Here is an 18,030-nt window from a genome sequence, read left to right as displayed (position 1 = left end):
GTAGTTAGCGTGAGCGGATCCTTTGGCATTCAGCATTCTCATTGCCAGTGGGAAGATTTTTATCATTTTGGAGCGATGCGTATGAGAGGTGACTTCGTCAGTGTGGATAAAAATAGAAAGAGAATAGATATGGTGAGCCCCCTGATCCGTCTTTCCGGAGCAGCCACAGTGAACGGTTGAGAAGGTCATGAAAGGTCTATGGATTCCAGAGTCGGTACCTTTCCCCTGCCGGTAAAATAACAAATTCCTTTGGACATCATTTTAAGGTGAGTGGAATCAAATGGAAGTAAGACGTGAGTGTGAGGTTATATGTACAGTGAATGATATGTTCCCGGAAATCATTGCTAGGGACGTGGTCCTGTCTGGTACAAAGGGACATTTAAAATATATGAACACCTGGCGATCATAAAATTGAGGATTACTTTTGACGGGTAGGTTATTATCGGAGAGTTCAGCATTAAAGAGGTCCCCTCAACGACTTGGTTTTAAGCGACAGTAGTTAATGTTCAATGTTCTATGTACTATGTTTTAAAATGCGATGGAATATTCAGAATTTCATTGCTCAAGAAACATCAAATAATGTATTCTGTAGAATCGACTTAAAGTTGTCTAATCCAAGTGGGATTTTGTAGGAAGTAACCAAAGCAAGAATATAATGTTCAAAACATCAAAACGATATAAATCGATCCTGATCTGCCTCGGCTTGGGGAACGTTTTGAAAGGAATAACATTAAAATGTGTAGATAAGCCCTATATATTTTAAAGTATTGTCACTCCTGTAGAAAACAAATGTTGTGTTCTGAGGCAAACATGGAATGAAGACAAATGATTGATTACAGATGATTGAGCATTTAAGGAGGAAAAATGTTCAGTAACCGACATCTTTGCTGAATTTGAACAAGAATGGTGTGACACAGGTTTTGATGGACAATTAATTGATTTAGTCAATTTTCATTAATCGACACCAAATATTTCAATCTTTTGAATGTTTCCAAATTGTGTGCCCGTGCGGTCCGAGAAGCAAGGATGCATTAAATGTCAAAATATAATTTTGGATTGCAGGAGTACTGTATCCAGTTATTATGGCCATTGGCATTTCGGGAATATGTTTAGCCCCACCATTTAATTTCGCACTCAGATAGTTCTTGGGTGTGTTTCAGTTGTCTTTCATGATATTCATACTTCCTATTTGGTTGTAATTTGATCCAACAGCAGTACAGGTCCTGCCCCTTTTCGATTCACCCTGCACTTCCCCGGACATGAGATGTCCAATTATTTCACAATGAATTCATGCCATTCGCTGAAAGATGAACAAAGGTGCTGATTCATGATGAACCCAACAGGAGTCACGGCTTCTATTCGGATGATCGTCGGTTGTTCAAATTTTTCTATGGATTTCGAACTTGTTTCCACAATTTATACATGCTCCAACCTACTCTCTTCATTGAACACGTATGAAGAGCATCATCTAATTTATCGCATTGTCTCTAATCTCTTGCGGTCCTAGAAAGTATTTTCAATGTTTTGTTTTGAGGTTCAATGCAAAGACTCTTTGACTTTTGCACCATTCATGAGTTAACTTATTATTTAACTTCCGAATGAACAAAATAACAGCCATCACTGGATATTTTACCACACTCACTAATTCCTGCCGGAACTTAGACTGAGTCACGCCATAAATAAAAGTATTTGTGCACAGGCTTACGTTTTGTAATAAATATCCGACTTGTCCAAAGATGTATTCATAAGGATTGTAATAATTGGGATTTTTGCCTGTAACATTGTAATATAAGTAATCAACGAGAGTAGTTAACCACAGGAGAATGAAGCTGCCGGAGATTGTGAAGAGTAAGACCACAGACCGCCTCCTGCTCTCCAGCTCTGGGTCATTGCAGTTCTCCCCCTTCCTCTGAACCCTCAGGGCCTTTCGGACGCGACTGGCCTGGAGAATGTGCCTCACAGTCAGAACATTGAAGAGTAAGATTACAGCAAAAGGGACCAAAGGAACGACCACCTTGTCAAATCGGCTATATTCCACCCACCCAGGATCTGTAAAATAGGATGGCTTTATATCACAGAACCAAGGCACGTTGTCAATTATCACTCGCGGTTCAGACGTAAAATAATACGGTGCGTTTTTTAAGCACATCAGAAAGCCCGTTGTTGACAGAACCACAGTCGCAGTTTTCCTGCTACAATATCTACTTTTCAGTTTCCGGCAACAGATGAGGACGAACCGGTCCAATGTAAAGTTGACAGTGAACCAAACAGAACAGTCTCTCGTGGTGCACATCAGGACAAATATAATGTTGCAGTATGGATATATATCCAGAAAGGTTCCAGAGAAATAAAAATGCATCCGCCTTAATATTACAGCGGAGACCACCGCCAATACATCTGCTGCAGCCATGACCACAAGATAGCGAGTGGTGCAGGTGGAGAGACCGCACATTCCCCGGGATAGGACCACAATCGCCAGGAGATTAACTGTACCGATAGAAAACAAAATTACAGATTACTGACAAAACGACCTCCTTCTCAAAGCTCCGATTACGCTGACATGGGTGAATACAGGCTGAAATCTGAATGAAGATTTGAAATAAATCACATTGTGTTTAAAGCACCTCATTACCTCAGGAACACACGTTAACGGGGGCACCAACAGCAGTTCACATGTTTTCGTAACTTTGATATGGGAGAATAAAAGTTGCCATTTCAAATTTCGACTCAATTCGGAATAATCATTTGCGACATTTTGCACAAATATGGAAGTGGTTGGGATGGGAACTGCTCTGACCAAAACTGCAAGACGCTTCATAAAAAACATAAATGCATTTCAGTCCACCTCATAAACTAAGCTCCCCTCCACAGACCACCCACAACCCCAATCATATGAACGCTGGCAGCATATTAAAGTGGTAATCCCTCGCTGGCTTCCAGTAACCACGCATCTCTTATAAATGACACAGTATAAATCACTATTCATATGTATTTTTATATTATAGTTTATTTTATGAATAAGATTGTCATGTTCTGAATTCGTTAGAAACAAATTATGTCTTTACGTATGTGGACCATTGTTGAGAGATGCGCTGTTTCATCCAATTATCTATATGCCTTCAGATAATCATAAACCTGAAGTAAAACATGCTTTTGAACTTCTCTGGGGTAGATTAAACGCTGAAAATATAAACCTGCTGGTCGATCCATAATTGATTCCCTATTGATAAAAAAAACCTCTCACTGATTGAAAAAAAATTGCAGTGCTTTCAATCGCAGATTTCTCTATATCATCCATGAAGGTTTTGAATATTTTCTTTCCACTCACGTCCCTCAGTTTGTTTATTTTATATTCAACTCGACTTCAATGATTGGTGATATTTACAATTCAATTCAATACAACAGGAATTTCAGCGCCAATGCAGAGAAAGATGTGAACTGAATGTTTGTATTATAAGAAAAGTTGGTTCATGATTGTCATAAACACAAATGTCTCAAGCCTGCATGAATTTTAATTCAATGACACGAAACGCACAATGTCCATGGTTATAGGATCTGACCCTGCAACCTCCTTCTCCCGCTGCCGTCCAAGACATTTTCTGTTGTTTTCAGTGCGTTGCTTGAATGACGCCCAGTGGACGGACTGTGTGAAGTGATTGAACGATGCTCTTTGCTTCAGAGGGAAATAATCCGAGCGTGGTGTCGGCCATTTCATGGAATTTGGAAGAAATGCGATACACTTTACATTTACCTTCAACTGAAATAACCTGAAAACATTCATCATTCTAGAGCACTATCAATAAAATATCTAGTGGATACAGAGTAAGTTTGAGTTGACGGGGTCTTTATTCATTGGCGCACAGACGTTTGAGACGGATTTGATAGAGATATATTAAGTTATGAGGGGGATAGGCAAAGTAGATGTGAATAGGCTCTTCCCCTTGTGGGTAGGTGAGAATTTAAAGAGGGGTCATAAATTAAGGGTTAGGGCGGAAAAACTTTACAAATATCATAAGAGGAAGTTTCTTCACTCAGAGTGGAACGACCTTCCAGAAATCGTGGTTGCAACAGCTTCAATTTTGTCATTTAAGAGCACGTTGGATGAGTACATGGATGTGAGGGTGTTGGAGAGTTATGGGCAGGGAACGGGTAGGTGGGACGAGTGGAGTTTACTTAAATCAGTGTGGACTAGAAGGGCCGCGATGGCTTGTTTCCGTACGGTAATTGCTTAATGGTTATAGAAGATTCAGGTAGGGGAACAAAACATTTTGGACACACCTTCTGCCGATCATAGTGCCCAAATTAAGTTAAGTCTCTTCCGCTGGCATGTCATGGGCGTGATTGCAGTCCTTGCAGACCTGCAAGGATGTGAAACATGACTATTTTATCTGCTTTCACCAGAACAGCTGGAAAGTTTTTCCATGATCCTTGAGTGAAAACGTTGCCCTGTCAATCTCTTTCTCTTTTCCTCGAAATGAACGTCCTCGGGAATGTGATAAGTAGGTCTGCACAATTTTACAAAGATAACATTTCTGCCATTTGATATGTTTGAAATATTTTTGAATGTCAAGAATTATTCAGTAATGCCAAGTAGAGCAATAGTTGTATTCTCCGCTCAGAGAATGGAAACAAGTAACATTGTACGCGTAATAGAAGAACAGCGTTGCTGGTAAGATTTTTGAACATCCTCTTTTTTGGAAATGAATTCAACAAAGTTCAGTGCACGGGGGAAAACACCATATGGGTATTAGAGGTTAAATGTTAATCCCTGGCATATACTCACCAACAACACCAATAACAGCAATAATCATGTAGCATACTCTTTGAAAAGTATCAAATGCTTCCAGCATTTTCTCTACGAACGGTTTGATCCAGGCAACTATAGATGTTTGCATTCACATACGTGGCGTCAAGTTCCTTTCAATCATCTTGTCAATTATATGATGTGGGTTTCCCAGAGGGACATCTAGTTGGAACATTAATCAAACGAGCTATTTTTAAAATAATGAAAATAAATTACGACATTTTGTGATTCAGATGGGAATACACGCACTCCTGGCATATGGCAAAACAAGATTCAGTGACAAAAAAAAAGCCGGCTGAGCATTTTAAAGTGCAAAATCGCCGTTCACATATATTATTAGTGTATATGATGAGATCACACACAAATCTGAAATTCCTAATTGTTGGCCCCAGGGAAAATTTCTACCTTATTTTATATTTTTTTAAAGTATATGCACTCATAAAAATATGCAAATAAAAATAAATAATTATTTTTAAAATCAAACTGACTCTGGAATACAGAAAGATAATATGTTCATTAAGAATTAATGGGGGCGTGGCACAATGGCATAGAGGACGGACGTGCGATTCCATCCTTCCTCACCCAATTTTTTAAGCACCCGTCTTTAAAGTTTATCTAAGTGATTAAAAGTTGTATCTTTACTTAAATTACGGAAGAAATTATCTTTTAAAAGTAAATGGAAAGAAAGAAGTTTCAACACAAAGTCTTATTCACATTGAAGATCTGAAACAATCATTAGGAATGGAGTCATTGGGTTGAATATATTTACAGTAATGGATTGTATTGATGAGAATTATGTATTTCTGGCTGTGTGGTGGATAGCACTGAAATATTTGATAGTCACCTGCCACTAGTGGGGTTTACCACACCCAATTCTTTAGGCTTTACTACATTTGGGTAGTTATATTTAGGGGATATTTTTTAATTATAAACTTTGATTTTAAAAAAATATTTAGGGGAGGGAGAGTGGTTTAGAGTTACTAGAAGTGGAGTAATATTTTGTAGTAAGTGATTATATTGTTTGTTTATAAGGATGACTAATTTGAAATTCTCAAAATTTAATGTTCAGGGGTTAAATAACCCGATCAAGTGAGAGCGAGTTTGGGCTTATATCAAGAAACATAGAAACATAGAAGATAGGAGCAGGAGTAGGTCATTCGACCCTTCAAGCCTGCTCCGCCATTCAACAAGATCATGGCTGATCTTAAAGTTCAGTACCCCATCCCCACCTTCTCTCCGTAACCTTTAATACCCTTATACTGAAGAAATATATCTAATCCCCTCTTAAATATATTTAATGATCCTGCCTCTACTGCCCTCTGTGGCAATGAATTCCATAGATTCACCACCCTATGGTTAAATAAATTCCTCCTCATCTCGGTCCTAAATGGTTTGCCTATTATCCTCAAACCATGGCCCCTGGTTCTGGATTTTCCCCTCATTGGAAACATCCCATCTGCATCCATTCTGTCCAGTCCTGCCAGAATTTTATAGGTCTCTATGAGATCCCCTCTCAATCTTCTAAACTCCAGCGAGTACAATCCCAATTTGAGCAATCTTTCCTCATAAGTCATTCCTGCCATTCCAGGTATCAGCCTGGTGAATCGCCTCTGCACTCCCTCCATTGCAAGAACATCCTTCTTTACATAAGGTGACCAAAACTGCACACAATACTCCAGGTATGGTCTCACCAAGGCCCTGTACAGCTGCAGTAAGGTATCCTTGTTCCTATACTCAATCCCTCTTGATATGAAGGCCAACATACCATTTGCCTTTTTAATCACCTGCTGTACCTGCATGCTCGCCTTCAGAGACTGGTGTACAAGTACCCCTAGGTCTCTCTGCACTTCCCCATCTCTTAATCCATTGCCATTCAAATAGTAATCTGCCCTCCGGTTTGTATTACCAAAGTGGATAACCTCACATTTATCCACATTGTAGTGCATTTGCCATGTATCTGCCCCGTCCCTCAATTTATCCAAATCACATTGGAACTTCCTGACCCCCTCTTCCTAGCTTAGTGTCATTTGCAAATTTGTAGATATTACATCCAATCCCCTCATCCAGATCATAAATGTAAATTGTGAATAGCTGGGGTCCCAGTACAGATCTCTGTGGCACGGCATTTTTACAAGAAACACATTTGACTGAATAGGAACATTTGAAATTGAAGAGAGATTGGGTTGGACATGTGTTTTGTTTATCTTCATTAAATTCTAAGGCAAGGGGTGTAGCAATTTTAATTCATAGAATTTGCATTTTGAATTGAAAACTATGGAAGGGAATGCTGGAAAGGATTTAAGGGTGAATTGTAATTTTTTTACTGAATCTTGCAATTTGCTTAATGTTAACGTGGATGGTGAGTCCTTTATTTCGAATGCTTTTTTTTTGTTATTAAATCAAGCTAATGAAATTATTTTAGTTGAGGGAGATTTTAATTGTGTCTTGGATCCTTTGTTGGATAGATGCCCAAAAAGTATAAAGAAATCAAAGATGGCGATGCAAATTGGGGCCTTGATGGAGGATTTAAATTTGGTGGATACCAAATCCTTCTCTACAGAGAAGGATTTTTCCTTTTACTCGTCTCGACATTATTCATTTTCTAGCATATATATTTTTTTTTAATTTACTGTCAGCATATTTACAAGGAAAGGTACTATATTGGAATATAAAAATAAGGTTATATCAGATCATTCTTTATTATCATTTTCTTTCGTAAGTGGAATGTTCACTTTATAGATGGAGATTTAACACAATGTTGTTGGGAAAAAAAAACAGAGTTCGTTACCTTTGTTAAAGAACAGATTACTTTCTTTTTGTCTGAGAATGCTAATACAGTAGAAAGTCGTTTTGTGTTTTGGGATGCATTAAAAGCTTATTTAAGAGGACAGATTATTAGCTATACCACTAAAGTTAACAAGCAGGGTATGGCAGAAAGTTTTAAATTAGTAAAGCAAATTGATGAATTAGTGAAGGAATTTCAGAAGGAAGTAACAGTAGATTTAAAAAGTGACTTTGACTAAATTGAATACGTTGCAGACTTATCAAATTGAACGTTTAATTAATCAATCTAAGCAGCATACTATGTGTTAGGTGAGCGGGCACATAAGGTACTTGCATGGCAGTTAAAGATGGAACAGGTTTCACTGACTATTAATGCTGTAAAAAAAGAATTCGACACTTACCTATAAACCTCAGGAAATTAATGACCAGTTTTATTAATTTTATTTTAAAAATTATATACTTCTTTGGGGAAACAGGATAATGGTTCTATTGATCCTTATTTATCTAAGTTAACATTATCAGCATTAGAAGAAGAGACTTTTATGGATCTACAAGCTCCATTTACAGAATTAGAGATTAAGGTAGCTATGATAGAGATGCCCAATGGGATGTCACCAGACGACGATGGGTTTTTGGTGGAATTTTGTAAAACTTTTATGAAAATTTATCTTCAGTGTTTGAGGAGGTATTACAACAAGTGAATGAACAGCATGAGTAACCAGAATCTTGCTCCAGTGCTTTAATTACTGTAATCCCAGAAAAAGATAGAGACCCATTGAGTGTCTTCATATAGACCTATTTTGTTATTGAATGTTGATTATAAAATTATAGCAGAAGTGTTAGCAAATCGACCTGCCAAGTATTTATCTAAATTGATACATGTTGATCAAACAGGTTTTATTAAAAATAGGAATGCTTCAGATAATATTATTCGATTGATTAGTCTGGTCATTTCATATCGACAGCAGCCCAACTATCTGATGGTGTTTGTGCTTGATGCGTAAAATTACTTTGATAATGTCGAGTGGGATTTTTTTTAATTTAAAGTATTGGAGAAGTTTAAATTTGGCCTTTTCTTTATTGGTTGGGTTCATGCTTTATATACGAACCCCACTGCTATTGTGGTGACAAATATTTAAGACTCATCATCATTTAAATTAACACTTTCAACTTGACAAGGCTGTCCATTGTCAGCATTGGTTATTGTTTGCTTTGACTATTGAACCGTTAGCTCAAACAATAATGCAGAATGAACAGATAAGAGGGATGAGAGGTATGGATGAAGAGTATAAGATTAATTTATTTGCAGATGATATTAAACAAAGCCAGAAAAAAGAATCATTGCCACATTTGCAGGAATGCTTATCACAATATGGAATATTATCTGGATTAAAGTTAACTGGAACAAGAGTGAAATTTTGCCAGTCCAAGGAGACTATTCAGAGTATAAAAAACTGAAATGGTGTGATAAAATTAAATATTTAGGAATAATTGTAGATATAAGTTAAATTATGTTACTTTATTAAAAAAAGATTAAAACAGATTTAATTAAGTGGAAAGATCTTACGGTAATTTTAATTGGTCGAGTATTAAGATTAATATTTTTCCTCCTATTCAATATTTATTTCAATCAATACCGTGTTCTCTTTCAAAGGGTTTTTTTCAGGATTTAAATAAAGTCACGAGAGAATTTTTATGGAAAGGTAAACTACCACGGGTAGCATTATATAAACTTACTTGTAAGTATGCGTTATGTGGGCTGCAATTACCCCATTTTCAAAGTTATTATGAAGCAGCGCAGTTGAAATTTATTAGTAGACTGATGGATTTTGACCAACCCCCGAGTTGGGCTAAAGTTGAGATGGCTTGTATTTCTGAAGTCGAGGTGTATCAATTTATATTTCGATAGAATGTAAACTTGTTGAGGGAATATAATATGCCGATATTTATGGACTAAATAAGATAAGATTTAGGATCAAATGTTAAATTGTCAATTTTAACTCCATGAGATAACAATCAGCTTATTTCTTTTTCAATGTTTAATAGTCATTTAAAGAACTGGAATTCTAAGGGTATATAAACGTTACATGATCGTTTTGTAGAAGGACAAATTCTTTATTTAAGTAATTTAAAGGAGCATTTTGATATTGCTGAAAATTCTTTATTTGTTTATTATCAACCGAACTTTGGTGAAAATATGTATGGTAGAGAGATAATTTTACCTGTATTGACGGAATTAGAGTCTTTGATTTCCTCTATACCAAAAAGGGATGGTATCTCTGTTATGTACCAAGTATTACAAGACAATATAGTTAAACTGGAATGGGAGAAGTCTAAGCTTAAATGAGAAAATGAATTAGCTTTAGTTTTACCTGAAGATTACTAAGCAGGTATGTGTCATGATAGTGTTACTAAATTGATGATTGTGTGGTATGGAATGGTTAATTATAACTTTCTACATCAGTTGTATTTAACCCCATAAAAATTGAACAAATATGGTTTTAGTAATTCGGATTCTTATTTTCGAAGTGGTGTATGTACTGGAACTTTTCTGCATGCTGTTCGGTCATGTATGCATGGACAACCATTCTGGGATGAAATTAATTTAATTTTGGAAACATTATATAACTTTAAGTTACCATTAGATCCATCTATTTTTAATGGGTTATATTATTCCATTAAAGGGATGAGGGTTTTATAAATTTCAAATTGCATTTATATATTTAGCATTGTCTGTAACTCGAAAATATGTAGCAAGTACATGGAAAGATAACATAGTGATTAATATAACGCGATGACATAATGAATTGAAAGCTTGTATTGCTATGGAAAAAAATACATATAATCTGTATTATTATTCTCTTTTTGTTAATGTGGTTACCATATTTGGAATATATGCATTTAGATATATTTTGATTTATTATATATTTTTAGTTTCTCTTTATATACTTTTGGCTCTCTTTAAGAGAGCTGGCTGATTCGATGGGATGGTGGGTAGGGATTTGATTTAACTTTTGTTTTTTTTTTAAATTATATATATATTTTTTTCTTTATGCAATGTATTTTCTATTACTACTAATGATCCTTCAAATAAATAAAGAATTCATGTGCAAAGAAATAGTCCATAAATGAGTCTGTGAATGTGTTTGGTGTTCGGGATACCGACGAGGGAATGGTTCAACTGAGCCCAGCGAAGTGAGGGTTGTTGTGCGACTGTACCTTTTTCCCGATAGCAGCCAAAATGGAGCATGTCCTGGGTAGTGTGGACTATAAACTATAGATACCCATGTCCATTTTCTCGATGGGGCAGAGAGTTTGGCCTGTGTCCACTACCTTCCGCATGGTATTCCATTCACAGTTATTGGTAACTCGATAACATGTCTGATGCTACCTTTCAGCGCACTTTTCACGACACAGGAAGATGTTTTCCAAGGTTTTTAATCTCATCCAAAAACTCTTGAGGAAGTCAAGGGGTCTCCGTGATTTCATTAACATGAATGGTTCTCCAAAATAGTGACTTGATTTGATATAGAACATAGAGTTAATTAAAAGGAGCCAATACATTTTCAGTTTTGGGGTGCTTCAGTTACACAAAAATGTTGTAGGTTATTCCTAAGGATTGAAGAGGGAAAAATGTATATTTCTGGAAATATATAAATCCCAGGGGCACCACTATAAGGTCATCAATTTTCTTTGTCGGATGCGGGAGTCCAAATAAGTGACTAATTTCAAGACAAAATATCATTGATTTAAAAGCGGAAAAGTCTATTTCAGAAAATTTTCGTGTTGAGGTGCGTTGGTGGAAGATGCACAATGGGCCACCACCAACATGAGTTAGAAACTCTACTCCTCATCATGAGAGAGTCGCCCGAAGCTTTGACCATTCCATGTTCTCCCATCAACGCTCATCGTTAAGCAGAGCTGAGTTCCAGGAATAGATTTTTTTCCCCTATTGAACCAATAGATAAGGAGGGTTATATCATAGAGAATATTTCGTTTTTGAGTGAGATCATACAGCTCAAAAATCATCGGCTGCCCAAGGACCTGTAATGTGCTTCATAGTTCTATGTTTCACGCAATGAAACATGTCAAATTAATGATCTGTTTTTATTCAGAAAATTCATTCTGTACAAATGCTCGCAGGACGGTCAGGTATCTAACACATGTCAGTGATGTGAAGTTAAAATCCAAAACAATAGTGTTTTGACCATATAATAATGACGACAGTCAGATGAGGGATAGCCCAACCTGATAGAGTCCACTTACAACATGATTGGGTAGTTGGTCAACACTATAGGACTTGCAATGAGATGTTCATTGAGTTTAATAAATTCGTAATCTCTTCCATTATGATCAGGGAGAGCAAGATTGTGACAAATGGAGATGCAAAGAGAGGCATATATGCAAAATGTGAAAACCTTATAAGGCATCATAGAATGACGTGTAAGTAAATAATTGAGTAACGAAGAAAATATATAATTAATATAAATTAGCACTGAATATATACCCAACAAATAACAGTTGCTTTGAAACATTATATAAAGCGGAAAGTAATTGCTTAAGTGAACATAAATCGTTGAGAAGCTGAGTAGTGTAATTTATAATGGGTCATGATGAGATCCGTTTTTCACCGTGGAATTCAGAAGCAGTGTGCCTTTCGAAGCAGTGGAAGGTGAGCAACTTGTACAATCGCTATCTCTGAACATAAATTGCAGACTTGTGAACCAAATGTACGCTGGTCCTGATGGAATGCATCCAGAAAAGGAATACAGGATAGAAATTATAGTTGAGGAGTTTTTGGACATCCACAAAATTTCTCTCACCTCTGGCCAGGTCCCTGAGGACTGCAACAGAAGATTACAAAATAGCAGGTTTGTTTTATATTAATTTAGACAGGAATACGGTAAAAGGCCTCTTCAGTCCACAGACACGTGCCGTCCAATTACACCCAATTGAGCTACCCCTCTTGGTACAGTGGGAGGAAACAGGAATCCCGGGAAACCAACTCAGTCACGAGGAGAGCGTATAAACCCTTATAAACAGTGTTATCGAACCCCGGTCACGAGCGCTAGAACTGTTCCGCGTTGGAACAACCACTGTTCTAACCATGCCGCCATTATCAGTAAACAATACTGTAGTTTGACGTTTACAACCATTTTCAAACATTCGTTTCAGCAGTCGGAGGTCTCTACCTGCTTCAAGGAACAATGCATCACTGCAAGACGAGGAAAGGGAACGTGAAGTAGCAACTTATCTCTTGCCCTGTTGTATTGAACTTGACCGTGATGAAATTCTTTGAGAGGTTGATTATGGAGTTAGTCAGGAGTGAAATGGACCCATCAAGCAGACGAAGCGGGGATTCAGCAAACACAGGTCCTGCTTGCTGAACGTACTGCAGATGTTTGCGGATATAACGAGCGTGGTAGACAGAGGGGAGTAGCTGGTCGTTGTTTACTTGGATTTACAGAAGCCATGCGATATGTTGCCGCATAATAAGCATGAATAATATATATGATGTACTAGCATGAGTAGAGGATTGGTTAACTAATGGAACGCATGGTGTTACGTAACATTATTTTTTTTTTCTTGCTGGTGATTGGCGTGGCGGAGAGGTCAGTGATCGGCCCAAAACTCTTTACGATATGCATTGGTGATCTAGAAGACGGAACAGAGCATGCTCTACGTATGTCTCTACGTATGCTGCTGACAATAAATGGAGTGGAAAATCAAAATATGCAGCGGGAAAGCAGAGTCTGCAGATAGAGAGAGAGAGAGAGAGAGAGAGAGAGAGAGAGAGGGGTTAAATGAGAGTCTAAGTGTCTGACAGATGGAGTACACTGTTGCAAAATACGATGCGATCCACGTTGGTATGAAAAATGGAAGACAGGCTTATGATCAAATAGCAAGCAATTGCAGAATGTTTCTTGCAGAAGGACTTGGGAGTGCTTGTGTCTGAATCGCAAAAGATTGGTTTGTACCTGCAGCAGGCTATCAAAAAGTCAAACGGAAAGATACACTTCATTACTAGAGGGACAGAATGAATAGCAGGGACCTAATGCTACAACAGTAAATGGTATCGGTGAAGCCATACTTTGGCTTCGTGTAGTTCTGGTCTCCTTACTTGAGGAATGATGTACTTGCTGTATAGGAGGTCAAACTCAGGCTCACCAGGTTGATTTCAGAGATGTCTGTAATGCCTATGAGGAGAGAATGAATCATCTGTGACTGTGGTCACGTGATCTTATAAAAATGGAAGAGGAACTTACAGAAACGTATAAATTTATGAGAAGGGTAGGTAAGTTGTTTGGATTTGTAGGAATACAAGAACACATCGCCTCAAGAACCAGGGTTATAAATGTTGGATGGAGATGAGATGAATTTATTTTACTGCAGAGGATGGTGAATCAACGAATTTGCTACCAATTGAAGCAGTGTAGGATACTTCAATAAATATATTGAAAACATTATTGGATAGAGATATCCGGTTGACGACTGCATGGAATGAGTGCTGTTAGTCATTAGCTCCTGCAAACAATTTCCACATTCCACTTCTAGACATATTTCATTTTACACTAGGTGCTTAAAATTTGGAGAAATTGCTTTGTTATAGATAATACTGTGACCAAGTATATAGAGATGTTTGAGAGATAAATTGGGAACGATTTGTTAGTGCAGATCACACACAAACACTTTAAATCACATAGCTTTTGCATGAGACTCATGATGGACGGTCATTTTTCAGAAGGCAACCAATGTAACAACAGGCAGTAGCAGCTTAGTCTGGAAAACAGAACTTACTCTCTGGAAGGTCATGTGATCTTTGCAGTCAGAGAGATTAAAAAAAAAGGCTTCGCTCTCAGAGAGGAGTGGGTGAGAAACAAAGAGGAGAGACACAGACATCGTTTCCAGAGGGACAAGCTGGCAAGTTTTGAAAGACGGCCTGGTTAAAGGAGAGGACTGGTTGGCTGGTGTTTCCCTTGGAATAAGAGAAACAGAAAGGAACTCTGTGGTGATCTGAAACAAGAGAGATATATGTTCAAGGGACCAATTGTTTTCTTGAGAGACTAGGAAGTTTGGCATGATAAGAGGGATGCCTACGTTAAATACAAGAGGCAAATGATGGATGAGATGTTTGAACGATACATAGATTGTAGAAATAACCTTAAGAGTGAACTTAGAAAGACAAAAATAAAGTACGAGGGTGCCATAGCAAATAGGGTGAAATCAAATCCAAAAGGTTTTTACAAATATGTGAACAGCCAAAGGAAAGTTAAGGATAGAATAGGTCCACTGGATAATCAGAGTGATGTCTGGGGGAGATATTGAATAAATTCTTCTCGTCAGTGTTCACGGGGTAAAGAGATGTTGAATTGTGTAGGATAGGTGAGGCAAAACGGTTAGCTATGGGAAAAATAATGATTTTTTTCAGGATGCAGGCCAGTGACGAGCAGTGCGCCTCAAAATTTGGTGTTGGGTCCTTTGTTGTTCATCTTTAATATTAATGATTTGGATGACTTGGTGGTAAAAAATGGGTGAGTAACTATGCAGACGATAGACAAATAGGGGAATTTGTGGATAGTGAGGAGTGTTTTTTTTTTAATATTACAAAGGGAGAAAATACAAAGCCACAAAATTACAGATATAAAGAAAAGTTAAAAGAACAAAAGATAAAACACAAATATAGTAATAGTATCCCCCTAACCCCCTCTCTCCCCATCCTCCCTCCACCAACTACACTACCCTAACTTTCTCCTTCACCCCTCAGAGCCTTAGAAAAAATTATACATTAAAAATCAAATAATCAATGTGCCAACTCTTTACATATCTTTTACTAAAAATCAATAGCCATACAAACCAAATATAACCCCTGTGGCAGCGCACAGCCTAATGGTGAACCGGCCCTGCTTGTATCGCCACATTGTGGGGTAGCCTTTAGGAGATGGCATCATCAGAGGTTTCTTCTTGACTCCAGCATCCCTTCCAGAACGCGCTCTGCGCAGCGATTATGACATCACAATGCTCGAGGTGACTGAGCTCATGCTGCCCTTAAAGGGGTGCACATAATTGGAATAAAAACTGTCATTAACGAATATTGGCATGGTGGCAGTGATTTACTTCAGCTTCTCAGAGCGCCACATTGGTGACCCTGACTGGCCCAGACGACCTTCTGGACAGAAGCAATGATGGACGCAGCAGAGGTTAATGTGGTAGCCCTCAAACTTCTCCATTCAGGCCACATTGATCACGGAGGAGGTTCGGCGAAGCGGAGGCACAATTCCACCTCCGCAACATCACGGCTGATACCATGATGTTTTATCATGTTGTGGGTACCTTCGATTGGGATACGGTGGCGAGGTTGGATGATATCATCCATCGGCCACCAGCAACCAAAAAGTACCTAGCCATCAAGAATCTCCTCCTGGGGAAGTTTGGCCTCTTACCCCAGCAGCGTGCATCCAGACTCTTACATCTAGATGGGTTAGGGGAGAACAGTACCTCAGCCCTCATGGAAAAGATGCTGGCCCTGGCAGAATATCACGAGCCATGCTTCCTCTTCAGAGAGATCTTTCTAGAACAGATGCCAGAGGACATTCGGCTCCATCTGTCTGAAGAGGACTTTTCTGACCTCCGCAGGCAGCAACCCGGGTGAATGCCCTCTGGCAAGCTAAGCAGGAGAAGGAGGCAGCACTTATCCAAGTCACCAAGCTGGCAACCTGTCATCACCATGATTCCCCAAGGGCAAGCGCGAAGGAGCCCAGTCATCACGGTGCTTCTACCATCAGCGCTGGGGGGGAAGGGTTAAAGCCCGCAAGGGCCACCAGTCCTGTGATTTCCAGGGAAATGGACAGACCAACCGTGACAGGTTGCGACGTGAATAGCTTCCTCTACATCCAGTATAGAACCACAGGCCACTTGTTCTAGTCGACAAAGTGGCTGAGCTGAGCGTCCCTCTCGCCACAGCTATGGAAATACGGACTCGAACCCCCAGTCCAACCCTTTGGGCTGCCAATGGCTCTACACTCAAAACCTTTGGCTCTCGTAGGGCACAGATACAGATCGAGGAAGAGAGGTTCACTTGGAGATTCGTTCTGGCCTCGGTAAGCACGGCGCCGTTAGGGGATGACTTCCTAAGGGCTCATGGCCTGCTAGTGGACATGACGGGCTGGAGGCTGCTCAACCCCCGCACCTTCTGCTCTGTGCACCTGGGCATGGCAGACGATATGAGGTTGGAGTACACCAGAGTCGCTACCACCGACTACAAATTCGCTGGGATCCTCAGTGAGCATTCTGCCATGCTGGAACCTCGCTTCGACATTGCAACCCCGAAACAATGCTCCCCGATCCACATCATGGCTAGATGGCTGCTGCCGAGGAGAGTGAAGCAAGCCAAGGAGGAATTCTCCAGACTCCAGGAGTTGGGCGTTATTCAGCGATCGAAGAGCGCTTGGTCGGCACCACTACATATGGACCCAAAATCATTAGGAGGTTGGAGGCCCTGCGGAGACTACAGATAGCTGAACGACGCCACAACTCCAGACAAGTACCAAATCCCCCATATCCAAGATTTTGCAGCCAACCTCCACGGCATGCAATTCTTTTCAAAGGTCAATCTGGTGCGCAGATACTAGTCCACCCCGATGACATTGAAAAGACAGCCATTATAACTCTCTTCGACCTGTTCAAGTTTCTCCGCATGCCATTCGGCCTGAAGAACACCACCCAGACATTCTAGCGCCTCATGGATGCAATGCGTAGGGATTTGGACTTTGTCTTTACCTACCTAGATGACATTCTGGTAGCTAGCCACACTCGTGATGAGCGCAAGGCCCATCTCCATACCCTGTTCATCCAGAAGAATTCAGCCTCACGGTAAACAAGGCCAAATGCGAGTTCAGGCAACATACTTTGTGGTTCCTGTGGCACATTATCACAGCATATGAGGCAGCTCCAGCACCGGACAAGGTGGCAGCCATCCAAAATTTCTCCAAGTGCACCTCATTCAAAGGGCTACAGGAATTTGTGGAGATGGTGAACTTTTACCATAGATTCATCTCCAATGCTGCCCGCATCATGTACCCTCTCTTTGCATTGATAGCAATGAAGGAGAAGACTTTGGCCTGTTTGGGGGGGGGGGCAGACAAGGCTTTTGCAAAGCCAAAACAGGCCCTTAGTGAGGGACTTTGCTAGTACACCTGCCCCTGGAAGCACACACGGGACTATCGGTGGATGCTTCCACCACAGCGATTGGAGTGGTACTCGAGCATTGACTGGATGGATAGTGGTGCTCATTAGCCTTTTTCAGTAGGCAGTTGCAGCCTCGCAAACTCAAATACAGTGCATTCAACTGGGAGATCCTTGTGCTGTACCTGACTATCACCATTTTCTATATTTGCTAGAGGGCAGGACTTTTACCATCTTTACCATCTTTAGCCCCTCACAGA

At 39.4% G+C, this 18,030-nt stretch overlaps 1 protein-coding gene across 1 annotated transcript; it reads right to left on the bottom strand.

Annotated features, from left to right (window-relative positions):
* Positions 1 to 1,516: 1,516 nt before the first annotated feature.
* Positions 1,517 to 15,526, bottom strand: LOC138748034 (probable G-protein coupled receptor 139). The gene is made up of 4 exons (XM_069907736.1): positions 15,444 to 15,526; positions 13,710 to 13,785; positions 4,784 to 4,966; positions 1,517 to 2,487 (listed from the first exon to the last, which is right to left on the bottom strand). Exons 3-4 carry the CDS (start codon positions 4,893 to 4,895, stop codon positions 1,517 to 1,519), a joined length of 1,083 nt encoding a protein of 360 aa, XP_069763837.1. The 5' UTR covers positions 4,896 to 4,966; positions 13,710 to 13,785; positions 15,444 to 15,526.
* Positions 15,527 to 18,030: the final 2,504 nt, after the last annotated feature.

Source organism: Narcine bancroftii, chromosome 13 (assembly GCF_036971445.1).
Source record: "Narcine bancroftii isolate sNarBan1 chromosome 13, sNarBan1.hap1, whole genome shotgun sequence".
NCBI lineage: Eukaryota > Metazoa > Chordata > Chondrichthyes > Torpediniformes > Narcinidae > Narcine > Narcine bancroftii.
The sequence above is the reverse complement of the archived record's forward strand: the minus strand, read 5'-3'. Positions and strand labels throughout refer to the sequence as shown.

Coding starts and splice junctions, on each gene's coding strand:
- LOC138748034 (XM_069907736.1), bottom strand. CDS start 4,895: ATGCAAACATCTATAGTTGCCTGGATCAAACCGTTCGTAGAGAAAATG. Junction 2,488..4,783: donor TGCTGTTATTGGTGTTGTTG/GTGAGTATATGC, acceptor CTATCGGTACAG/TTAATCTCCTGGCGATTGTG.